The 26929-nt window shown below is 43.3% G+C and overlaps 1 protein-coding gene across 1 annotated transcript in view; it reads right to left on the reverse strand.

The window, feature by feature from the left end:
• Positions 1-7965: 7965 nt before the first annotated feature.
• Positions 7966-26929, reverse strand: part of TMEM182 (transmembrane protein 182) — a 32581-nt gene continuing 13617 nt past the window's right edge. Inside the window, exons 4-5 of the mRNA XM_039497144.1 lie at positions 25579-25716; positions 7966-9498 (exon numbers count right to left, since the gene is read on the reverse strand). Of these exons, the coding sequence (XP_039353078.1) occupies positions 9263-9498; positions 25579-25716 (374 nt within the window). The 3' untranslated portion in view covers positions 7966-9262. The remainder of the gene's footprint in view (positions 9499-25578; positions 25717-26929) is intronic.

The raw sequence follows: 26929 nt of genomic DNA on the forward strand, positions 1-26929 counted from the left end.
AGCTGTACATTTTTCGTGGGGTAAGGATGCATATCTCCATGAATGCACTGCAAAGAGACAGTCCCTGTGGGAACTGTTTCAGGCCACTCCAGACTCTCCCTTATCAGACTCTGGGAGCAATTCGAGTCAGTTAATCCTTGCACCTCCATGCCATTGACCTGTATGGGTTCTAATAGTTTTCCTGCCCCCCTTTTATGGGCCTTGATTCAGCCACTTGGTCGTAGAGGCCGTCCATGTATGGGCAGTCACAGCAGAAGCGTTCTGGCTCACCACACATGAAACAAGCCCCTGTCCCAAAGGAGGGCCCCATCTTAACTCCTGACATTTTCAGGGAGGGGCTGGCTCCCAGGTCCCTCACCCTTATTATGTCCTGGTTCTGAAGGGGGTCCCAACCTGCTACTCTTGATCTGCCCCTGACCCTTGCTGGGCCAAGGTAGCCCTGTTCTTCTGGGTCATGCCCCCCACTCTCCCTTCCTGTCAGCTGGGTCAGTTTTGGTGGGACTGGACCAACTCGAGGGGTTCCACCCTGGGCCTTGTGGAGAAATGGTAATCCTCCACCAAGGCTATGGTCTTGGAGAGGGTTTCAGGATGTTGGCACATCACCCATTCCTGTCCTCCAGCCAGGAGAATATGTGTGAACTGTTCTAGGACAGCAGCAAAGAGTCCTGTGGCACCTTATAGACTAACAGACATATTGGAGCATGAGCTTTCATCGGTGAATACCCACTTCGTTGGATGTATTCACCCACGAAAGCTCATGCTCCAATACATCTGTTAGTCTATAAGGTGCCACAGGACTCTGCCACTTTTACAGATCCAGACTAACATGGCTACCCCTCTGATACTGTTCTAGGACAATTATTTTGGCTATTTGGTCTCCCAACTTTTCATAGGACTGGAGCCACTGCCAGAAATGTTCTCTCAGGTCCTGGGCCACCGCCCATAGTTGTGCCCCAGGTAGCCCCTGAAATCACTGGTAGTATATCTCTGCAGAAATATCAAAGGAGCCTAGGATGGCTGTCTTAAGCAAGTCTTGTACAGCCCTCACGTCGAGACCCCAGAGTCTGGGCTGCCTCTGTTGAGAGAAATGCTAGAAGAGTGATCCAGCTCTTTGCAGGCCAGCTAGCCACCAGGGCCACCCTTTCAAAGGTTACCAGTAATGCCTCTGGGTCATCCTGCATCCCTATTTTTTTTTCTTTCAATGAGGCCAGGTCCAGACTGTCCCCCACTTAGTCAGTGGGAAGGGCGATCCCAGCCAAGTCTTACTCACAGTCACAGTCCTTGACCTGTAGCTTGCGCTGCCTCAGTGGCTGCAGCCTGTCTGCCTTCTTTCAGCCAGTCTCTCCTCCACACTCTCTCTTGTCAGACTGGCAGAGCTCCCTTTTAAGCAGGCCATCCATAGGAAGCAGGCCTGACAGCTGCTGAGAGGCAGGGTCTTCTTGGCCCAATAATGATCTGCCACTCCTTTTGCCTTCATGTGGGGTCTGTAATCCCATCACAGCACCTTATGCTTTATTTATTTGTTTTGATTTGTACAAACTACAATACAGGAGCACCCAGCCAGATCTCTGCCCACCCTTGAGCACCTTTTAGAAATACATAAATAATAAGTGACCTGTCGATTACCCAATTCAAATAACCAGTGACAGTAACAAACTAATCAGCCTTCCCACACCACCACTACTCAGTTCTGCACAACACATATCTCCTCACAGCCAAGGAAGAAAAGATGGGCCTGGGGTCGCCACTTGTGTAGGGAAAGTCCCTGGCAGGCCAGGCCAGTTTGTTTACCTGCCCTGTCTGCAGGTCCAGCTGATCGCGACTCCCACTGGCCATGGTTTGCCGCTGCAGACCAATGGGGGCCGCTGGAAGTGGTGGCCAGTAAGTCCCTCGGACCGCACTGCTTCCAGCAGCTCCCATTGGCCTGGAGCAGCCAACCACGGCCAGTGGGAGCCGTGATCGGCTGGACCTTCCCACAGGACAGGTAAACAAACCGGCCCGGCCTGCCAGGGGCTTTCCCTACACAAGCGGCAACTGAGGTCGTTACAGACCTGGGTAAGAAACAAGATCCAAAGCTGAGGAGCACTAATGGAAAACATCTTGCCAGCCCCCCACTATCTTTTATAACAATTGGGCTTTTGCTCAGGTGCCTCTACTAACCACTATTTAGCAGCATGTCATGGGGGAGAGAAGCATGTCATGGGGGAGAGAAGCAGTCTCTTAGATAGGTAGGTCCTTTGATGAAGTTTCAAGTTGATGACGAGAGGGAAATTCTGTCCCACTTAAACTGGATATAGTGGATAGGGGAGGGCTGAAGGACAATATGATACAATTATACTTGTATATTTCATCTCTTCTGACACCATTAATCAGTAAGTACCAACTTCTGTTTTGTCTTAACTCCTTTTTTACTTCAATTGGGCTACACCAGATTTACTCCAGTGTACCTGGGAGTATATTTTGATTCTAATATAGTGAATTTCAGCAGTCAGGACTTTTCCACTTGGACCCTGCAATTCTGGTTTTGGATTTCACCAAATGTAAGGTCATAAATCTAGGAACAAAGAATGTAGGCCACACTTCCAGAATGTGGGACTCTAGCCTGGGAAGCAGTGACTCTGAAAAAGACTTGGGGGTCATGGCAGATAATCAGCAACTATGAGCTCCCAGTGCAATGGTCTGGTCAAAAGGGCTAATGCACTCCTTGGACGTATAAATGGGAATCTCAGATAGGAGTAGGAAGACTATATTACCTCTGTAATTGGCACAAGTGCAACCAGTTCTGGTGTCCACACTTCAAGGAGGATGTTGATAAACTGGAGATGGTTCAGAGAAGACCAATAAGAATGATTAAAGGATTGGGATATATACCTTACAGTGATAGACTCAATCTATTTAGTTTATCAAAGAGAAAGTTAAGGGGTGACTTGATGACAATCTATAAATACCTGCATGGGAAACTGAAATTGGATAATAGAGGGCTCTTCAATCTAGCAGACACAAGAATAACAAGAACCGGTGGCTGGAAGTTGAAGCTAGGCAAATTCAGACTAGAAATAAAGTGCATTTTTTTAAAAAAAGCGAGGGTAATTAATCATTGGAACAACGTACCAAGGGCTGTGGTGGATTCTCCATCACTGGTAATTTTTAAATCAAGACTGGGTGTCTTTCTAAAAGTTATGCTCTATTTCAGCTACAGCTATTGGTCATGAAGCAGGAATTAATACAGGGAAATACTATGGCCTTTGATATATACAGGAGGTCAGACAAGCTGATTACAGTGGTCCCTTCTGGCCTTAAAATCTATGAATCTATGAATAAGTTACTGTTCTAATTAGTATACTGAGGCAGGGTTTTGCTCTCTCTTGAACACATATAAACAGTACATTTTTTGAACAGTGCAAGCAAGCCAGTTTGTGTAAGTCGGCATCCCAACATGGCATGTACCTTGTTTCAATTTGAAAGAATTCTTAATTGTACCCGCAGAATGGTACATTTGATTCAAGCTATTCAGTAGCTAGCATGCTCAAGACATTACAATCCTCTACGGCAAGACTGTGGCTTAGTGTCTGATTCATAAATTACTGGGCTTTAGTGCCTCAGCCTTCTGAATTCAGCTGTTACTAGCTCAAATTCCAGCCTCAGGGTGGGGCTAAGTAGAGCTATTCCCATTTAAGAGACAGTGAATTTCTGCTTTGTGCCGTGAGAATATTTTGCAGTCCTTTAGGGCCAGATTGTGAACCCCTTATTCTTACTGGTGAGCAGTTACTCACGGGGGCTAAGATTGTAACTTTACAGTCTGCCCTGAGTAAGGAGCAGCGCATAGCTGCACTGCCTCAGGAGCAGACTAGGGACTGAATTATGACTCAGATGATCACACTTCCCCCTTGCTGTGGGGAAGAGTTAATTACTTCATCCTTTTAATGGAGCAGTTTACACTTTCTGTGCACCTGGCCAGCTACTCTGGTTGACAAGTGGGAGGGGGAGAGGGGAGCACAGAAGCAGGGCTCTTTCCACTCTACCTACTTCAAGGTTTTATGCCGCTGCTCATCAGTGTAGTATCTTTTCTGTAAAATCAATTAGAAATATCAAAGACCCTGGTGGACTTCATGGAGACTCTGGCTCCATCCCCTCCCTGCCCCCCTACAGAGGAGAGTGTTGCACATGTAGCTCTTTGTCTTCCCTACTCCTCAGCTGGGGACACAATCTGAGCAGGCCCATGCAGGGGAGTAAGGGTGAGGGGCAGCTTACTTCTTCTTGCTTAGAATCATAGAGATGTAGGGCCGGTAGGCACCTCAAGAGGTCATGTAGTCCAGCCCTCTGCATTGAGGCAGGACCAGGCAAACCTCCTACACCAGTGGTCACCAACTCGTCAATCGCGATCAACTGGTCGATTCTGGGGACTCTCCCAGTCGATCGCGATCTCCAGTGGTGTAGCAGGGCTGCCACTAAGGCAGACTCTCTGCCTGCCGTGGCCCCACGCCACTCCCAGAAGCGGACAGCACGCCCCCGCAACCCCTGGGGAGCAGGGGTCTCCGTATGCTGCTCGTGCCTGCAAGCACTGCCCCCACAGCTCTCACTGGCCGGGAATGGGGAACTTTGGCCAATAGGAGCTTTAGGGGTGGTGCCTGCAGAGAGGGGCAATGCGCAGAGCCACATGTCCCCAGTCCTCCCTCCCAGAGGTGCCTTGGCCCCTTCCAGGAGCAGCGTGGAGCTGGGGCAGGCAGGGAGCCTGCCTTGGGCTCACTGTGCCCCCAACAGGAAGCCACCCACAGTAAGTGCCGCCCAGCGGGAGGCTGCATGCAAACCCCCAGCCCTGAGCCCCCTCCCAGAGCCAGAACCCCATACCCTTCCTGCACTCTGAACCCCCTCAGCCCCCTCCCAGAGCCAGCACCCTGCACCCCCTCCTGCACCCCAACACTCTGCCCCAGCCTGGAGCCCTCTCCTGGAGCCAAACACCCTCCCAGAGCTTGCACCCCTCACCGCCTCCTGCATGCCAAACCCCAGCCCCAGTCCCAACCCCAACCCCGGCCCAGAGCCTGCACCCCCTCCCAAACCCAAACCCCTTGCCCCAGCCCAGTGAAAGTGAGTCAGGTTGTGGGAGAGTGAGTAATGGAGAGGAGGGGGATGGAGTGAGTGGGGCAGGGCCTCGGGAAAGGGGCGGGGCCTCATGGAAGGGGCGAGGTAGATCCTGGGTTGCCTTTAAATTCAAAAAGTGATTGTGGGCATAAAAAGATTGGAGACCACTGTCCTTGACCATCCCTGATAGGTGTTTGTCCAACCTGTTCTTAAAAACCTCCAGTGATGGGGATTCCACTACCTCCCTTGGCAGCCTATTCTAGAACTTAACTATCTGTATAGTTAGAAAGTTTTTCCTAATATCTAACCTAAATCTTCCTTGCTGCAGATTAAGCCTATTACTTCTTGTCCTACCTTCAGTGGACATGGAGAAAAACTGATCATGATCCTCTTTATAACAGCACTTAACATATTTGAAGACTGTTATCTGGTCCCTGCTCAGTCTTCTTTTCTCAAGCATACCCAGTTTTTTTAACTTTGCATCACTTCCTTGCATGACTGAGTAAGGGCTGTGACAACTTATCACCTAACACCTGTGTGAGGTTTAATACTTGGGTTCATCTATTAAAAGAGAATAAGGAGCTGTTCAAGGATGTGGAAAGCAGCACGGATATTACTCACATGTTCTGTTATTAACAGTTTACTAACACATTGCGGGGCTGTTTGGTGTTTGTGACTAATAGCTAAACACCCTGCAGAGTAATAAAGCCAGATTCTTTCTTTGTTTCCACAAAGGATATAATTCCTTTGTCTCACTAATTTAAATATTAATAAATTACCAGGAACCTAATGAAGATCATGCTCAGCAGGAACTCAAGCAACCCGCCTAGAAACTAGAATAAACTAGGAAGAATCTTTCATTGTAATCTCAGCTACAGCAGCATTTGCCATTTTGTATCAGTCCCTTCCTCTGGAACCAATAACAGCTGCATCAAATGGCTGCCAGAGGGCACTGCTCCATAGTGTCGTCTCTGCATTGTTCTCCACAAAGTGAATGCCCCTCTCAGCCTCCTTTTTGCTGGGGACCAAGATTCCTAGTAACACTACCAGCCTCCAACATAGTACTGTGATAGGAGCTGGGATCAAAATATTTTTTATTATTTATTTGTCCCCTTTCACAATCTTTTTTCCAAATAAATTAATTGATAAACTTTTTTTCTTACTATTTCCCACAGACTGGTCAGCTGCGAGGTCAATTAAAATAGAGATACAGTTGGGAAAAATTCATTTGATGAATTTCACCAGATATTAAAGCATTTAACCACTTTTAAAAATCTTTTATTGTGCTCTAATCAAGAAAATACTGGTGTCATCACCCGTGTTTCTAGATAAACATTAAATCTGAAGAATACCACAGAGCAAGACTCTCTAGCAAGCCTGCCTTTCCTGGAGTACTTAAAAGGCTGTTTCTCTGTAATTAAATGTATTGAAAACCAAAGTACCAAAGGCTTTTAGGCACAGCTTGACGCTTCAGGAAACAGCACCTCTGAGCACCATTCCCACCCTTTTCCCCCCACTTTACTGCTGGTCTACAGCAGCAGCATATCATAACATTCTGCCCAATGGCTCAGCGCCACCAGCTGCCGTATTGTGAGTGTGTGTAAACAAAGCCCCTCTCAACCCAACTAGTCCAAGTAGCCTGCATGACAGGTGTAAGGCAGGGTCTAGCCTCTGCATGGGCTTGTAGTCACAATCTGGCCCTGATGCTTTTTTATGGAAATTGGAGAGACTACCCAACCGACAGTAGAACCAAACAACCAAATCAGATCCTCAGGTGGTGTAAATCAGCAGAGCTTCACTGACCTTAATAGAGCTATGCTGTTTTACACTAGATAAGGATCTAACCCATGATGTCTAAACAAAATATCCCCTAATCTGACTACTGTACTTTGAATAAATGAGAAAAATGGGTTTCAACAAAAAAAGGCACCATTCTGCTCTGTGCCACCTGAGTTCTGCCATAAGAGCAGAAAAGATTATGGAAATTAAAGTAATTGCTACATCACAATGGTAGAATAATTCCAAAGTGTGAATTTGAGTGAAAATGTCCCAAGTCTCAGCCATTTAGTACAGGCTAGAAAGTGAGGGTAACCAGCTAAATGGAATATTCAAGCCTTTACTAAAAGTTAGCATGCTGTTGAGACGTGAGTGACATAATCCATTCAAAGAAAGGCAAGATTCCAAAGTTCAGTAAAAAGGCATCACTGAATTTCCAAGTGAAAGGTATGGAAACAACATATTGTACATCTCTCCTTTATCCTCCTATTTAGTTTATGCCACAATCTGGCCCAAAGTGCACCATTAAGGAAAGCTGAATTGCACGTAGGTAGCTAGTCAATTTAGCTACATCATAGAAAGAGTTCTGAAAATGCACATAGGCTGAATGAAGGGCTCCACAGGAGCCTTTGGCTCATTCCTTGAAGAATCTATTTGTTGCTGTTGCACACATTGTCAGGTTTGCAGGAAGGGGCCCAGCTCTGAGGCTTCTCAGCACTCCACAGCTTCTAAGGGTTTCAGAGAAGTGTGTCACTCCCTGCTGACCTCCTAAGGGGTTGTGGAGAGGGATTCCCTCCTGAGGAGCATTGGACAGGGCTTGCCAATGTTTTCTAGTCAAATAGTTCTTGATCTTCAAATTGACTCACATAATTGCCATTGAATATCTAAGGTTATAGAGAAAAAAAGAGGACATAATGCATTATTTGAGAAACAGCATATGATCATGTAATTCAGGACAGGATAATAATACATCTGCAAGGGGTGGGGAGTTAATCTGCAGTGCTGCTAGACTGGAAGCAACAGACAATCTATCCCACCACATCTTCTAAGAGGTCACTGCTTTCCTGCCAGTTAGAGATGCCATTAGTACTCATAACAGCTGTGGAAGGAAGCACTGGGGACTAGAAGAAACCAACATATAATCTTTATGTTTCTCCATCACCCAAGACTACTTTGCACTGAGTTACAAAGTGCAAACTCTACCCATGCTCTCAGATGGATTGAATTTCAACCAGAACTAATACCAAGCAAAATAACTTTCCCTAATATTAGAACTCTACTCCCTCCTCTCTAGGAATACAAGCACCTACACTCATGTACGCAGGCACAAACACACACAGCCAGTTATCTTCAGTTACATAATGTAGGTCCAAATCCTTCTTCCCTCCTCACTGGAGTAGTCTCATTGCTTTCATTGGGACTATTTGCAGGCAAGCAGGATTTGGTCTATCGTGATCTAGATTTCATATACAAATATTTAGAAAATTGAGGGCTGCAGAAGAATTACATGTTCGTGCACTTTATATTGTGTTCATAATAAACTTTTTTAATTAAAAATCTCATTATACAGCAATTTTTCACTATTTAAAGTATGTAAATCACAGATAATGTTTGAAAAAGCCAATCATCAAACATATCTACAAAATGTCCAGATAAAAACTTGATATAAAAAATCTACACCATATGTTTTATTATATAATTTTGGCATACCTTTAGTTAGTAGTTCAACTATATTATTTTGGCTTACAGAACCATGCAACAAATGAACACAGATTTCAGAATATAGAAGAATACAACTTTCAAATGTTTACATAGCAGTAAAACATATCATGTTAACAGTTAAGCTATTACATGTAGATACTAGCCCCAAATCATTATTCACTGGAATCATCTTCCCTACTGCCCAGTTCATGTGGATACTGCATGAACAACTGTACTCTATTTTTAAGTGCAGAAGTGTTTGTTCATATTAAAGCAAAGGAAAGTTTTGGAAAGGGGGAGAGGAGGTGGATTAAATTACTCTGTTGAACACTTGTTTTCCTCTGTCTTTACCATTCTCCACAAGGACTTTTTTGACAGTGGCACAAAGTAAATGGCTAAGACAAACATAGAAAATCCTGATTTGACCCATTTTTATGTTGGTGTTTTTTTGCCCTCCTGTGTTTGCAGGGAGATCTAATGTTATGTGGAGAACCATTCCATGTAGAACTTAAAGAAATTGGATAGGAATGAAAGTTATTTTTTTTCCTATAGTGAGTTTTACGTCCCATAGGAACGTTTCAATTAAACAAGTAACTTAAGCAATTCTAGAAGTGCCTCTACAAATGCTATATAGTAGTAGTGGCAATAATGTACATAATTTTTATTCCAGTTTAAAAATTTTATCACAATCCCAGTATACCCATTATTAGATGTGTGGTAAGTCAGAGTGCAGTTGAATAGTACGACCTACTAATAGGAAGAGCATTCCTGCAAACAAAGCAAAAAATATTCCTATAGGAGCCAGTATGAAAGACCAGCCATAGTGCACATAAGCAACAAAGTCTGGGCAATCAATTTTTTTCATATTCATGTAGTTTTCCAGATCAGCCATTGCCTGGACCCAGATGACATACATCACGACCACCAGTGAAAACAAGATGCCTGAAAAAGAAACATCAGAATTTTACTGTTAAGGGATATGAAATAAATAATTATTATATTTACCGATTATAGTATCACCTCGGAACCAATCAATGATCAAGTCCTGTTTGCTTAGCACTGTTAACTATCTTCACATATTTGTTGCCTACTGCTGCTCTGAGCAGTATTAACTTCCCCTTTTTTGTTTCTGGACTGCACCAGAGGGGCATAGGGCAGCATCAACCCAAAGGGAGCCAATTGCAAGAGCACTGCTGGTTCTGGTACGCAGTTCAAAGCCACAATGAAGCAAAACAGAAACATGTTTATGTCTTGGATTTGGCTGGCTTTCCACTGCATTGTACCTGAACCCGTGAGGGCTCTAGAGATATCTCTCTACTCCCCAAGTTCAGGAATTGCTTCTGAGTCTAGATCTTGTGCAGGATGTCAAGAAGGTGGGGAAGGAAGGGTGAGAGGCAGATTCCTGCAATCCCTTCGCCTCTTTGATATGTCCACGCCAAGGCACTTCACAATGGTGCCTAATGTCAATGGCATCATTTAGAATGTATTCAGTTCAGAGATTCCACTCAATCATTTTATGGGCAAATCCTGCTGCATCACCTAAAAAGTCCGTCAAATTTCCCTCTAGACTAGGACTGCAATATGAAAAAAATTAAAATGTTAATAATAAAAATGAAGAAGTATGCTAATATTTACATCAGATTTACAATAGCATCCTGAAAGGAATCCACCATAATACAAATGGCCTTTTCCCTGTCACCATTCTGGAGACCCCGTGGATTGCTTACAAATGGAAAAACAGGAACACACGTCCCGTAAACTTTATTAATCGCTTTGGGTTCTACTTTATGTACCAGAACCAGGTAGATGGAGCCAAAAGCACCCCCAGTGCCTGGCTGAGGTATTGGTTACATGCCCACTACTACATTTTATTCCAATGGAATATTAGTATTTAAAAAATACGACCTTGCAGCATGGATGCCGGACCAGAGTTGGGGATCATCTGTTAAGGTAAGGACCTGATCCTGAATTTTTTGCACACTCCAAGACTCCCATTTATGACAACGGGAGTTCTGGGTATACTGAGATTACAGGATCAAGCCCTCAGTTTGCTGCCTTACAGTCATTCAAATGTTAAAATGTTAGAGGGATGTCCTACTGTAGCGGGGTGGTCACCTGCTCCTGCCCTGAAGGGCTTGAAATCAGCCCTGGGAGAGGGCTGAGACTGCGAGAGGGCTGCTGCTAAGAAAGCAGCAAGCCTTAGCTGATTGGGGAAACAGCCACATGTCCCAATGTCCCAATCAGGCCAAAGCTGGCCCTTATAAAAGAGCAGTGGGCCAGGAGCAAACAGACACTCTCTCTCTAGCCTTTGAGAGGGAGGTGCCTGGTTGCTGGGAAGTGTACCTGAGTAGGAGCAGAGCTGGGGGAAGGCCAGAGGAGCTGGCGAGCTCTGGCCTGGAAACCCCCCAGGCTGCAGGCCTAGTATAAGGCTGAATAGGTACTAGGGTTGCAGGGGGCAGCCCAAGGGTAGGCAGAGGCAGCAGATCCAAACCCCCCTTGCCTGTGATGAGTGGTGAATACACCGCAGTCTGCCCCAGTGAACGCGGGCTAGATGGGGACTGGGCAGTAGCCATATGCTGAGGTGAGCTGAGGATAGTGAGTGGGGGTTCCCCTGGGAGGGGGAGACCCGGAGACTGTGGGGTTACTGCCAGGGGACAGCGCCCCAGTGGAAAGGGGCACCGGGTCCTGGGAGGGACATTGGGGGCAGCAGACACTGGCCTGCAGAGGGCGCTCCGGAGACTGGAAACGCTAATTTCCTGAGACGACCAGCAGGAGGCGCCGCAGGGGTGAGTCGCGCACTGTCACACCTACTTATTAAATCTCCATTCCATGATGCGTATATGAAGAGTCCACTGTTCAGTAATATTAAAAAAATACTCATTTATTGGGCACTTTGCAAAAAAAGTGACAGGCAACAGATTGCACAGGAAAGAGCAGGGGAGTGGGAGTCAAAGGCTTCTTCTGTGTTTACTCTGAACTCTGCTGAAGAACATAAGCTAAAATATATTGAGATGTTGTGTGTTCAATTTGAGCAACCTTGGTACTAATTTTCACAGCTCCCTTTGATTTCAATTGGCATGGCCTATCCCAACACTTCTGAAAAATCAGGCCAAGGATGGGCACCCAAAATCTTTTGTAAAATTTTAACCTGAACTTCTCTGTGCATCATCTGTAAAATGGGAATAATATTTACCTACTTCAGAGGTTTATTGAGAGACTTACTGTTGGTGTGACTCTTTGAAAAGACAAGTGCTACGTGTTATTAAATAAATAAAGGGATTTCCAGCCAGAGACTCATTTCTGAAATGTGGTAGCACATTTGTGAAAACGAGGTCAATTATTTTCTACTAGGAGCTTGGTTTTCCAGGTCTCCAAGTGTGAAGTCAATTGCTATCAAGTAGTTAAATATAAAAGGCCTAAAACCAGCTGAATTGTATTAATGAATCATTAGTCAACCCAAATTCAGAGAGTTGAGTGCACTGACATGGTGCTTTATTGTCAAAACAAAATACATTTACACTGCCTCATGAACATTTGACAGGAGACAGACAACTGTTTAAAGTTTATGAAAACTAGATTTTGAAGACTACCAAAAAAGAGCTAAAGTGGTTAACCTGAGGCATAATAAAACCATGACTTAAATTCCCAAAGGATCTGCAATTTTAATGAGATTGAAGGCAAGCAGAACTGCTCTATAAAGAGTGAGGCAGGCCTCTATACACACTGCCCATCGATGAAATACACATTCGGAATTACTTATTTTCCAAGTGCTTGATTTCATGACAGAGTCAAAAACCCAACTCTACAAGGTATAAATTAAATTTTGAAAATCTTTTAAGCAAAATGTTGCATAAACTCAATCTTGATTAAATGTAGTACTGATGTTGTATTAGACATACAACTAGTATTAGTGAAACAATCTGAGATAGAGGGATAACCTCAGGGCAAAACATGCACAAGAAGAAATCAAACTGCAAATTCTCTGAATAAACGTGAAATTGAGCAAGAGAATATTGTAACACAGTGGTTCCCAAACTTTAACAACCTGTGAACCCCTTTCACTAAAATGTCGTCTCATGAACCCCCTCCTAAAAATGAATATTTCCAGGGATTTTCTCCTTTACCTGAGTATAAATTATAAAAGCAGTGATCTTGGAAATATAAAATTTGTGTTTATGACGTGCTTATTACACACTATTTATTATTATTTATCATTACAGTATTTTTATTACATTATGAAAATGTCAACACTCTTCAAAGATCTCACTTTTGTAGCTTGTATCACATTGAATAAGCCTATTGTAAGACAAGGCTCCTACGTTTCATCAAGGAGTATCGGATGTGAAACAACAGGAAGGTATTTAAGAAGCCAACTCAAAGAGTTCCTCCTACACAAGCATTCAGGTCTTGAGCAGTCCAGGCAAACAATGCACGTTACAAAAAAGCTTAAACTTGTTCTTCATAATCATTTTAAAAACAATACTAGCTGCCTATTTAATTTTAAAAACAGTAAAAAATATCCACCTCCCTTTCCATTTCTTATAAGGAGTCTTGAAGTTTAAATCTCCTCAATGTGATAGATATGCTTGCCTTGATCTACTTAGCTCTTGGAAGTCCAGGGGCTCTGGGCTGCTGGCCCCATGCTGCCCGGGGACCCTAGGGACAGCTCTGTCCGCCATTAGGGAATTTTTTCCCAAGAACCCCCTGTAACATTTAGTAAATGGTGGGGGAGAGATAGCTCAGTGGTTTGAGCATTGGCCTGCTAAACCCAGGGTTGTGAGCTCAATCCTTGAAGAGGCCACTTAGGGATCTGAGGCAACAATTGGTCCTGCTAGTGAAGGCAGGGGGCTGGACTCAATGACCTTTCAAGGTCCCTTCCAGTTCTAGGAGATTGGTATATCTCCAATTATTACCTTATAAATTAAAAAAAAAACCCGGGGGAACCACTGTTGTAACAGAACACCTAACAATAACAGATACTGTAGAGGACTAGCACAAAATTGGAACCAAACAGAATTATAGAGGACATTCTAGTATTTTTCTGTGTAACAGGAGTAAAGTCTCAGGGCCAAATACATCAATGGAGTATAGCAGAGACGGCGTTAGCCCAAGATAGTACCTAAATATTGAAAGATGCCGTAATAATAATGTGATAAAATCCATACAGAGGATGAGATTCTCTCTCTGCAGATGGTCAGCTGTGACTGTTCTTGGGGTACCTGGGACCGGAGTCATCTTGTTACCTCCTGCCTCTAGTGAAAGGTGGCCTTGCCCATAGTGGCTGGATGTATCTCCCTAACACCACCAGCCTGTCTGCCATTCAAGCACTAGTTTCTGAGCTATGCCAGCTCTGTCTTTGCCTTGCAGGTTAACAATAGGTGTGCCCCACATCCCTTTAAAGCATTCCCCTTTATATCCAGCCCCTGACACTGGCTTCTCACAGAAATCCCAGATCCTCTGCCCCCAAAGAAGCACTTCACCCTAGTCTACTAGTTTTACCTTAAATCACTGCACCTGTATAACACACAGCACTTGTAATAAAACAAGAGACGGTTTATTTAAGAAGGAATAGAAATTCCACTAGAAACAAATGAGTGGTAGAAACAAGTTGTTATGAAACAAAACAAAATCATAAAATGCCTACACTTATTAACAGTCATGTTTTCTATGTAGTAAAGTAGGTGTTCCCTGCAATGTTCAGTCTATCAGAGAGCTGACTGGTTTTATAGGAACCAGGATGAAAACTTTAATGAAAACACCCCTGCTCCATAATGTCTCCTCTGTTAATGGATACAGAGTGCCCCTCTTTCGTCTTTATTCACAGACAGGGCGATCCTCTGTCTATTGTAATGTGTCTTTTTTTTACCTCCAAGTGGTTTTGATTGTTTGCAGTTAACTCTGATGGTTTTCCATTGATAGTCCTGGGGTGGAGCAAGGCTAGACAACTGAGCTTTGCATTACGTCACCAGCCAACCAGGCAGGGGTGACAACTCCCTCCTGCACCGCGACATTATCCCTTGGTGACTGACTTTTACTCGAAGTCCACAAAGCATACTTTCACTATAGTTACATTATTCCTTACGTATTACCCATACACGCATCTCACAATGGTTATGAGTTTCGATAAGTTATGAGCTTTTTGTGGATACCTTATGTTATCCCTTCTGGATGGATAACCTGGAAGAGATGTGTTTGGTGTAGTGAGTTTGTTAAGTCAGAAACAGGTTTTGTTTGCAAAGAACAGGGGACCTTTACCAAGGGGCCTACACGTCATATCAACACCATGCCTACGGATCATTTTAAGTCCCTCAAAAGAGGGTGCAAGTGGGACTTCAGTGGCGCATGGGCCTTGTGCTGGCCCTCTCCACGGGATGTATTTCACACAGAGTAAATAAAAAGGTAAAGTGGTGACATAGGTGCTTTTATTGTAATAACAGCTAAAAATAACTAGTCCTTATAGACCTCTAGCACTTTCAATCTCCAGTGCACTGTGCAGCTATGTACTAGATAATGTGGTTAGAGCTTCTGGCATTAAAAATGACTGATTCCTGAAACGTGATATCTTACTATCATCACCCTTCATACTCACAGCAATAGTGAGCAACCCTTATGAATTGTTAAGTAAGGGTCCAACCTTGAATAGCTGCAGAGATGGGAGCAAAAACTGCAAAAGGAGAGTGAAGCAACGTAGACTAAGCCAGATATCATCATGTGATTTCACAGCAGGGCATTGAGACTTATGTATGCCAAATTGTAATGCAGGGAAACTTGCTTAAGAAAATGTAACCTAAGCAGAGAGAAAAATACTTCTGGAAAAGTGAGATGGAAATGAAAGGGACCATATATAAATTTGTTAACTGAGGCACTAAGACCATTTTTATTGTTTCTACGTGCCCCCACCAGGTAATAAGGACTACTAAGTTTTTTATCTTTTAGTTCAGTGTTTCCCAAACTTGGGACGCCGAGCCGCGATCGGCCAGACCTGCCCACAGGGTAGGTAAACAAACCAGCCCGGCCCACCTGGGGCTTTCCCTACACAAGCAGCGTCCCAAGTTTGGGAAACACTGTGTTTATTGTGATGAATTAAAGTCAGGCAAAAATTGGACAACTCAGAACTTAAATCCTTGTGCATTCTATTACAGAAGAGAACATAAAAAATGGGTTGGGAAGCAGAATTTAGTAAGAGGCAAAACCCCATTTTTTTGCCCATTTCACCCTGATTTCGAGATATTAGAGAAAAACACCCTACTAATAGCAATGTCAGGATCTGAGGAGCAAATCATCAGCATACAGTGTTTGCTTTATTTCTAAATCATCTGCTTGGAAATGTCTGATGTTAGGGTTGGAGGCTTCCTTTTAGTAAACCATCCCTATTGAGTAAACCACACGTGTGTGCTAAACTTTAAGCACGTTTAAATTTCATTGTCTTTAATGGGACTTTCCTCCTGTACTTAACTCATAGTGATATTGATTCAAAGAGAAGCTGTTTGCTTACTGAATGGGGACTAGAGCCCTAAACATTTATCTGGTAGTAAGGTACTGACTCTTAAATAAGAATTTCCCAGTTTCATTTGAGACAATTTAATGTGTGGTTGCAACACATCTTTTTAGCAAAACAGAAAGGTGTGAAAGAGTCAAGAGCTAAATAGTCCAAAATTAGCACCAAACAGAAGGTAAAAACAATAATCCTGTGGACTGACATAGTTAGCCGTTACCTTATGTACAACATGTAAGAGCATTTTTCTGAAATATGCAATATCAGAATTATTAACAGAATCACATAAACAGCACTCAGCACTTATATAGTGCTTAGAGATCTCCAGATAAAAAGCACTATATAAGCATGAATTAATATAATTATTTCCATTTTACAGAAAGAGAAATGAGGCAGAGAGATTAATCTGATTTTCAGAAGTTCTGAGCATACATCCATTACTCTTGACAACTCAGCTCCTCTGAAAACCAGGTCATAAGTGATTTGCTCAAAATCTCATAGGAAATCAGTGGCAGAACCAATAATAAAACTCAGGTACGTCTTCTGACTCCCAGTCCTGCAACCTATGCAAAAGACCATGGTGCCTTCTGGCATATTCAAGCTGCCAACTTGTTGTATCAGTTATAACTGGTTGGTGAAGCACATATCACAGTGCAATGGTGTGTATACACCACAGTGGCCCTGAGAGAGCTGAATTAGGGCAGGTGGGCCCAATCCGCCAATTAGGCTGCAAAGGGGGAGATTTAGGTTCTGTGTGGGACACTAGTTAGAAGGAAGCTCATCTGTGAGAGAATAGACAGAGATTCTATACAGCCAGAAGACTGGCAACAAAGTGGGGAGCAGTAGGGAGGAAGCCTGTGGTCCCCTCGCTCGCATCCCCCCTGCCGCTCCCTGAGGTAAGGGGAAAGGAAGGGAAGAAGCAGCATGGTAGGAAGGAGTCCATGGGTAAGAGCAGTAAAGCTGATGTAGATACAGACCTTAACTGTTCACTACAGGACCCTGGACTGGAACCCATAGTAGAGGGTGGGCCTGGGTTCCCCTACCAACCACTGCAGAGTGGAAAAGCTAAGGGCAGTGGATATGAATACTGCTGAAGAGACACAGTGTGAGGATTGCCTGACTAGGGTGACCAGATGTCCTGATTTTATAGGGACAGTCCTGATCAGGGGCGGCTCTAGACATTTTGCGGCCCCAAGCACGGCGGCATGCTGCGGGGGGTGCTCTGCCGGTCGCCGGTCCCGCGGCTCCGGTGGACCTCCTGCAGGCATGCCTGTGGAGGGTCCACTGGTCCCGCGTCTTCGGTGGAGCCGCGGGACCAGTGGACCCTCCGAAGGCACGCCTGCGGGAGGTCCACCGGAGCCGCCTGCCGCCCTCCTGGCGACCGGCAGAGCGCCCGCCCCCCCCCGGCATGCCGCCCCAAGCACGCGCTTGGCGTGCTGGGGCCTGGAGCCGCCCCTGGTCCTGAGGTTGGGGTCTTTTTCTTATATAGGCTCCTATTACCCCCCCCACCCCAATCCCGATTTTTCACATTTGCTGTCTGGTCACCCTATGCCTGACACTGCCTATGGAGAGAGACCTTGAATGAACATCCTGGAAAGGGAAATCTGCTGCGTGACCTGGCTGGAGGGCCAACATACAGAAAGAAAGCAGCAGCTCCTGGGATGAGAGGGGCTGCACACAGAGAGAGAGAGAGAGAGAGAGAGAGATGGAGTGCAATCACAGGAAGGAGTGTCTGCTTGGTGGAGCTAATCTCCAGAACAGCCAGGAGGATGTACCTTCCAGCAGTAAGTAGAGCTCCCTATCACACACACAGGTATGTGTCAATACTACAAGCAAGGATTTTAACTAAATGGGAATCATAGAGATCGGAGACTATTCAAAATCTTACCAAGCAACAGTGATGTTTTTGTTTTATTCTGTGTTTATCTGTTTAAGGGTTTTTAAACTGACAACTATTACCATAGTATGTAAGTACTTCATTTTATATACAAGGGATATAATCATTTTTGAAGGAAGTTTCTCTACAAGGTAATAAGAAAAACATAACTAGTTTTTGTGTTTGAAGCTTTGAGACAACAAGCTAAATCAGCATAATGCTGTATATTCCCTGATATGTACAAGCTTTGGGCCTCATTTTCAAGCTAATTCACTAGTGTAAATCATGAGAAATAACAAAGTCAATGTAAACCTTATATGAGTGAGATCAAAAGTATGTGCTTCATTTGTAATGAGTATTTATTTAGATAAAGTTTACATCACTTGTGGAAGGTTGCAGGAAATAATTTACTGTTAAATAATTTGCTGTGGCTGCTCCATCTTATTTTTATAGTCACAAATTTTCACCCCTAGCTCATCTCTCTCCTTCTAAATATTAGTCATGCCAATAAAAATCTAGCAAGCATGCATTCGAAGTGTAATTAGAATCTCAGTTCGTTACAAAGCAGAATGTAGCAAAATTAATATCTTTATTGGGAAAATCTTATGCTGACAATCTGTCATGAACTCTCTTGGTCAAGCTTCCAGCCAAAATGACTGAGATTAAAAAAAAAACAAAAAAACCCTCACAATTTTATGAAACACATATTTTTAGCAACATTTCAGTCTGTGGTATATTTCTACATTTTTCAGCTTCTAGACCTTTTGCAAATGGTGTGGGTGTCCATTTGCCCTTGCAAAGCATAGAATAAAACAGCAGTTGGATGAATCAGGAATGATGGGCGAAATTATTTCTAGAACATGAAATATGCCCGAGAGAGATTAGGATAAATAAATACTCTTCTCCCCCCCCCCCCACTCCCCGCTTTTCTTTCCATTTTGCATTTATTTTTTTTAAGAACACACATGTTTGATACACAGCACTGTGCAGTGTGATAAGACATGGACTTCTCTGAGGTCACTCTTTTCCGTCGTTAGCATTTGTTCTTTTGAATTTCTTTCAAACAAATACTTTTGCATATTGCAGAAGAAAAAGAATACAGAACCTTTAGAAATGTCTGTGAATTCAAGAGGCAGTTTCTTGGCCTTTAATACTCATTCTTCCCTCATAGAAATGCTTTTCACTTGTCAATGTAGAGTGGCTGTTTATAGCACAAATCTTTCACTACATAGACATGAAGACAACAGGTGCTGGACAGAATGATGTGAGCCTTTTGCTTGTGCCTAGGAGATTAGAACTCCTCTAATTTGTAGGCAACTTTTTATAATCCCTTTTTGTCCTCAGGTTTACTTCAGACTTCCCTCACACTCTAACCACTGTCATTATCACTCCTGGGACCTTAATAGGAGATAGTGAGATCTTAGATATGCGCACCAGATCTCACATAGAATAATAATGGTGTTGGCATGTTACATCTGAGGGCAGATTTTGGCCCTAATTGAGCAGCTAAAAAGAAGCCATCATTCTCTTCACATATTCTGTCTCTTTCTGTAAAAAAATGAAATAATCCTCAATACATTCCTGATCTTAAGTGCCCACAAGGGCCTGATCCTGCAATGTGCTGTGCGTTTCACAGGGGTTAGTGAGTCCCATCAAGACTCTAAATTCATCCCAGAAGATGTACAATACCTTGCAGGATTAGGCAAATGGTAATTATAGGCTTTACTGCTGTTAGTGAGTATGTTATGGAATACACCTATTCCCCTTCTGTAATATATTCACACAGGAGGCAGCCATAATGCTACTTACTGCCTGCACTATGAAAGCCGCTGTAGTTGCAAGCACTGAAGGAGGAGCTTTGGCTGCAGGGTCAGCATTCTCAATACACCTCCTCAAGCATTATTCCTTACACAAGCATACTGCCTCCCTCCACATTGCTCTCACACACACTTACACTTGTTCTCCACTGGTTCTAGCATCCATATTTTGGTTCAAAATGTACCAGTCCAGATAATGTCACAAGTCATTCTCTTTGGTATCACTCCTGGTAAATCAGAGTGGGATTTTGTCCAATTTCTCAGCTCTTCTTCATTATTATTGATATTTCAGCAGTGCCTAGACTAGGGCCCTAGTGACCTAGGTACTGTATAAACCAATAATGAGAGGTAGCGCCTTCCCTGACACTTTTACAATTAAAATAGACAAAAGGTGGGAGAAGAAATGGAGAGATGTGAAGTGACTTGTCCGAGGTCACTCACCAGACCAGTGTCAATCAAGGATACAACCCAAGTGTATTCAGTGCCCTATCCACTAGTTTATACTGCTTTCCTACTGCCTCATCACAAATGCAAATATTCTGCTGTCTCACAAGTCCAGACTAATGTCTTCTGAAATAAGAGCTGAGAGAGGAAGAAAGAAAAAAGGACTTCTAAGAATTGTTAGCCTGTAAAAGAATAAAGCTGTACAAGAGAGACAAGGTAGGTGAGGTGATATCTTTTATTGGATAGTAAAAGACATTACCTCCTCCACCTTGATTCTCTAATATCACAGGACTGACATGGCAACACCACAGCATAAAGATTTATAAAGCATTTAAAGCTAGGAAAGATACCCTACGATTTCCTATAGATTCTTAACTTTTAAAAAAGAAATGATGAAGTGGGAGCTAGAGGAATAAATGCAAATGTTCGGGCGGGGTTTAAATAATCAATAATAATAATATAAAATACTTAGTTCTTATGCAGGGCTTTCCTTAGGTAGATCTCAAAGTCCTTTAAAGGGAATGTACGATTATAATCACCATTTTACTCAGAGTTTGGACCAGGCGTATAGATAGATAAAGTGATTTGTCCAAGGTCATGCTGCACGTCAATGGAAAAGCCAGAAATGGAGCCCAGAGCTCTTGGTTTCTACCTCACAGAACTTATCTCCAGATTTTGTACAAAATAAAACTTGCAATAGAGTAAATGTATTTTTAATTTATTTCTTAAACATCTCTATTCTATAGACTGGCGTGTGTTATTAAGTGCTGAAGGCTGGAATGCCATTGCCTCTGTAATGCTGTTCAGTGTTTCTGTCCTTGGAGCTCCAGTGTTATCAGTACTAGCAGATAATGCAGCCTGCTAATTTAGCAGACCTCTATGTTATTCATAAAGAAAGACCACAGGCATGGTTTGGTGATAAAGGCACTTGGCCAGTCCTAGTGCCCTGGCTCCATGGTTACAGGTACATATTTAATGCCTAATATGCTAGCAACAACTTTGCGAAGTTCATATACTGGACAGTGAACCTTTAAGAATTTGCTTTAATACATGGCCTGACTTTCCTTTACAGCCTTTGGTTTAGGCCTTAGATCTTGCACCAGGCTCAGTGCTTCAGACTCTCTCCCTCTACTACAGTGTTTCTCAAACTGGGGTCACCGTTTTTGTAGGGAAAGCCCCTGGCGGGCCAGGCCGGTTTGTTTACCTGCCCTGTCTGCAGGTCCGGCCGATCGTGGCTCCCACTGGCCACGGTTCGCTGCTCCAGGCCAATGGGAGCTGCGGGAAGCGGTGCAGGCTGAGGGATTTACAGGCCGCCGCTTCCAGCAGTGACCCCAGTTTGAGAAACACTGCTCTACTACAAGATGATACTTCATACTCTCCAAGACTGACAAAGCAATGCTTCAATAAGATGCCCATATCAATTGTGCAATTGTACACTGGGAGACTATATATTGTGTAATATCTGAGTTAAGAGTAAAAGTTTCCATTTCAGCTCCGCGTGTTTGTGCTTTTGTAATATTTACATTATACCATGAAAGAGGAGCAGATGAAGTGTAGTGGGGGAAGAAGGTAATACCCTTGCAACTTAATAACCTGCCAATATAGTGTTATTGTTGAGAAAGTTTTACTTTGATGGAAAATGGCAACCAGTTCCAATGAGCTATGGGAGTCAATAAGTGAGGGAATAGCATAACACTGCTTATTCTTTTATGTAAAATGTAAGCACCAGTACAAAAGGAAGCAGGAATTTAGGAGAGTATATTTAGGGCAAATTCAGAGATAAGTTTAGAGGAACTCTAAGTTGGTTAAAACTTATGCCTTTTTTTGGCACCCTTCATGTATTTTCATAACAGCTTAGAGTCCCTGGGGGGCCACCAAACCCCAATTCCATCTGCACACATCTCTCAGACTCAGGCTTGGAACTAGGATACTAGGAGCCTGTGGGAGTGGAGGGTCTGAGCCCATATCAAGCCAGGAGTCAGGGTTCAAGCCCTATTGCTGTGCAGTGTAGATGGAGTCCTGCTTGACTCAGGTGCTGGGAGTCCACCAAAACTATCTTACAATACCATGGGCCAACTTCCTTTGTCCTCTCTAGCCCAACAATCTCCAATCAACTCAAGTTAAAACAGCATTAACCCTTCCATTGTCTTCTGATCACTGAGCTGCAAACACACCATCAGAGAGCCTTCTGTGTTTGCAATGGAGAGTGAGCAGAACAAGCCTTTTGCAAAGCGCACTGCTTCATGGTCATGGGAGCATAGCCAGATTTTGGTGACTCTCTGGTCTGAGGATAGCGCAACTGTGGCCTTTAGTAAAAGTAGCAGGAATGATCATGCATACCAGCAGATAGTGAAGTAGCTGACAACTTTGCACATTTACCAGACTGATAACCAGTGCAGGGAGTGGATTAAGCAGCTCAAGAGCAAGTACTGGAAGACCAGGGATCAGAACCACACCTCAGGCAACTCACCAAAAACCGCTCATTTTATGAGAAGTTTGACCAGGTGCTGGGCACTGCACCCAGCACAGAGCCAATCGTGGTGCATGATGACCTGGTCAGCCAGAATGGTGCCCTGCTGGCCCCAGAATCCAGCCTGGGGACTAATGGGAGTCAGCAGCAGGCACCAACTGAGGATCAGGAAGTCATTCTGTTGCTGAAACTGGTCCCAAAGCAGGCTTTGAAACAGGATCAGCAGCAAATTCTGGGTCCACACTCGGAGGAGCTGTTTGATACTCCCACAAGGAACCTCCCGCTGATGAGTCTGCAGCAGACATGGAAGGGACAGAAGCCACCCCTGATCCCAGTAAGTTCCTGGCTCCAATTTAATGTTAATTGCTACACTAATGGGAGATATTTCTACTCTAAGAACCAATGCAAAAGTTATGAGAAACATGCTGCTAGCCAGGGCATCTGCTAATGGCTAGTGCCTTGTTGTCCTCCTTTCACCCCGCCCCCACCACATGGAGTTCAAAGGGTGCCTGGGAAACGCAAATAGTAAAGTACACCTTTAAAGTGTATTTTTTACTGGAAAGACACAGATTTTTGCAAGGGCTATTCCTGTTTCTTAAAAGTAATAACATCGCACTGCCATGGATTTACGTTTGCTGCTCTAATCCTCAACGGTCTATGGAGCTGCCTGGGAACAGTGAACTGTGTGCATGTGTTTGGGGAAATGTTTTCCATTTCCAGAATTAGTCCATTTCAATTAGACATGGTCCATGCCAACCATAGGTGACAAAATCCTGTGTCCCAAATATGACTGTGGTTTGAATTTTTATCCAGAAATGTGCTGGCTGCGGGGTGGAGGAAGGCTGTGGAGTTCTGCGTGTTTGCATGCAGCCATAACAGGGAAAGCCAATGCAGCATCCTGTTGATTCCTTCACGAATTCTGACCCAATCCTGGGAGCTGATAGCTGCAAACTTTTCCTGAAGCAGAAACACCAGATAGGTAGTCACCCTCTGGACAAGGGTGTATTTTCTACAGCCACCTCACACTGACATTCTTTTATGCCCACTATCTTGGGGTAAACCACATGCCTGATTGCCTCAGAAACCTCTGCCCCCACTTTACCCACAATCGACTTTCCAACACCAAACTGGTTGGCAATGAACCTACAGCACTCTCAGCTGGCCAGCTTCCAGATGGCTGTAGCAACCCACTTCTGGACCGGCAGGGGAGGCCTCATGCATGTATCTTTACGCTGGAGGTTTGGGGCAGGCTGCTCACAAAGCTCCAGAAATGTAGCTTTCTTCACGCAAAAGTTCTGGACCCACTGCTGGTCATCCCAGGTCTGCATGACGATGTGTTCCCACCAGTCTGTGCTCGTGACCCTGTGCCAGAAGCACTGGTCTAAGCAGCGGGCATCAGTGGCTATACTGAGGGTACTGAGCAGCATCAGCCCGTGCTAGTCTGCCATGCCATACTCTTCCTCCTCTGCTTTCTCCACTTCCTCCTCCATCCTAAGTTCTATTGGGTGCCTTTGGTGGATCAGAAAAGGCTGCTGAAATGTCCACCAGCACCTCTCCCTGTTTCCTGACACAAGAGTGAAAGCGCAAGCAAGAGAACTTTTTGAAGAGGGGTCTCCATATTGCTTGACAGTCTGCATTGGCAGGCTGTTCAAACGTCCTGTAATGTGAAGGGTGGGCAGTGAAGATTTCCCACAGTGAACCATGTTCAAAGGACCCTAGCAGCCACATTTCAGAAGGACACTAGGGAGTCTGGGATATGGTTGGTTTGACTCAAGTCTGCATAGTGTAGTGTGGATGCCAGAGCCCCAGGTTCAAGCCCCAGTTAGAAAAGCCCTAACATAGGGTTAAGAATGAGTGTAGACACTCAAGGCCCAGATTCTCTAACTCAGGTCAGCTGATTCAAGTCCCAACTAACCCTGGGCTTACATTGCAATTTGCCCAATAGTTTTGAAATTTCTGAACACACATCAGTCCCCAGTTTAATAGGCCTAAATGGCCTTTGCCTCAGCATGTTTGAATATATGTTGTTAGTGTTTATTTTAATGTCTATTATACATCTGGACACTATCGCTTTAGAAAATTTTCTTTCTGTACTCTGATGTGCAAGAACCAATGGAAACACACAAAAACTTCTCCAGTTTTGTATTGTTCCGCTCAATTTAACTGGACTGTTACTATTCCTATACAAGTCATATTTTGCTCTTCATCATATTTCCTGGATAATAATTGACATTTTCAATAAAGAAAATGTAAAAAAAGGAAAATATGTTAAGTGTGTAACAAATGAAATCTAAACCAACACATGAACTTTAACTAGGGGACATATTTAGGGACGCCTGAGAGTCAGAAGAGTCTTTGAGGTTACAATTTCACGAGGAGATGGGAACTCAGCAATAAGCCATCCTTTGTTGATAATTTTTTTAGAGCTACTATTTATTCAAGTTTCACTTTACAAACAATACTAAGAATACCATGCACTCCAATCTCAATCAAAATCTTTCTGATATAATGCTCATATGAATGTACTGTGGCTTGCAACTTCAATAAAGTCCATTATGATAGTTTTTCTTGCAAAAATATCACCTTAAATCAAGCACTCGGAAATCATGTTACCACGGGCAGCACTAGTAAATATGATTTAATTTTGTTTGTGAAAATTAGTCTAAAACTGAAATGTAATTGTGTGATTTAACTTAAATCTTGGGGGTCTTTATCTTAACCAAAATGTAACTTTTATACAGATTTATGCCTAAGAAACATTGGAAATAGCATCTCCAAGTGAGGCCCTTGACATACCCAGAGCACTGAAGTATAGGATTTTTTTTTTACTATGGGGGCTAATCAGGTAACTATTTAAAAGTGGGGAAAACAGCCCCACTGTGTTGACAGCTACCATTGACTGAGTGTACATGATACCCACCTGCAGCGATGAAAATGCCTCCTCCTGCTTTGTACAGAATATGGCTGGCAAAGGGAGCTGCACAGATGATGAAGAAGCTGGCCACCAGAACAGTGATCACCCCCAGGAGCATGAGCACAGTCCAGATACCACGATAAACTGGAAACCAGAAAAGAGGGAAAGAACACAAACATCCTTAGAACTCAAATACAGTTTTGTAGTAAAGATTTTTTTTCTCTTTTCATTTTTTCTTATTATCAAACCAAACAGTCATTCCAGGACCTGCTTCCACTGAGGATATATTTTACCATATGGACTGAATTAGTTTTGAACCCTAGATTTTATTTGGTGATCATGAAATAGATAATAGAGGGATATGAAACCCTGGAGCTCTGTATTTACACAGTGTATGTATGTTGTAATAGGTTCGTTTACTTGACCAAATTTAAGTAGTTTTAAAAGTGGTGCACCAAAACGGTAGACAGGAAATTTTTGATTCACTGCTCAACTTGACTGGATACAATTGTTCTACCAAAGTTGAAGGGGGATGAAAAGTAGTAAGTAACATATTGATATTCTTAGTGCTGGGCCAATATCACCACTAACAATCTAAGATCCTGTCCTGAATAGTCTTTAAGAAAACCTAACGCAGCAAAAGTGGAAAGAAAAATGTAAATGATGTTTCTGAAGAACAACTAAGTGCTTTTAATCAGACCCATTCTGTCAGTAAAGCTCTTTGTACTTTATTAAATTCAAAATGTAAAGTTTCACAAAACCCTGTTAGTCAAGGACAAGCCACGCTGAATTAATGGATGGAGCTGGTGATAAATGGGCTAAGAGTTTTGTAATACATTGGCCAAAAAAGTGTTTCTAACAATAATTTTTAACTGGTTAATTGCACATCTCTTAAGCTAAGTCATCATTTGACAAAGGCTAATATAGCAAAATAAATTCCTCTTGTAAAATTAAGAAGGAGTGCACTAATGCAACGATTAGCCAAATTAGGAATTGTTACAATCTCTAACTCTGGATCTGAAAACTGCAGAGTTCTGGAAATTCAGTCAGTAAAAATATTTCTGCCTGGCTAAGGAAAAGCATGCAAACCCGATAGCATCTAAGAAAAAGGGGTACTACTGTTGTTGGCATGACACAACTAAGCAGCTTTTACATTTGGATTTGTAAACTGAAATTTTCAAATTTACAGCTCTTCAGAAGCAGCCACTCTGCAGTCACTCAGATTTTGTCTAGACTAGGATTTTACGGTACACTGTACTATGTTAGTTAACACCTTCTAAGTAATGTGTTCTAAAAGTCTACAGGCTTTAACTTGACCAGCTTAGCTTGTGTTGAAGAATACACTGTATTTTAGAAT

This window comes from Mauremys reevesii, linkage group 1 (assembly GCF_016161935.1).
Source record: "Mauremys reevesii isolate NIE-2019 linkage group 1, ASM1616193v1, whole genome shotgun sequence".
NCBI lineage: Eukaryota > Metazoa > Chordata > Testudines > Geoemydidae > Mauremys > Mauremys reevesii.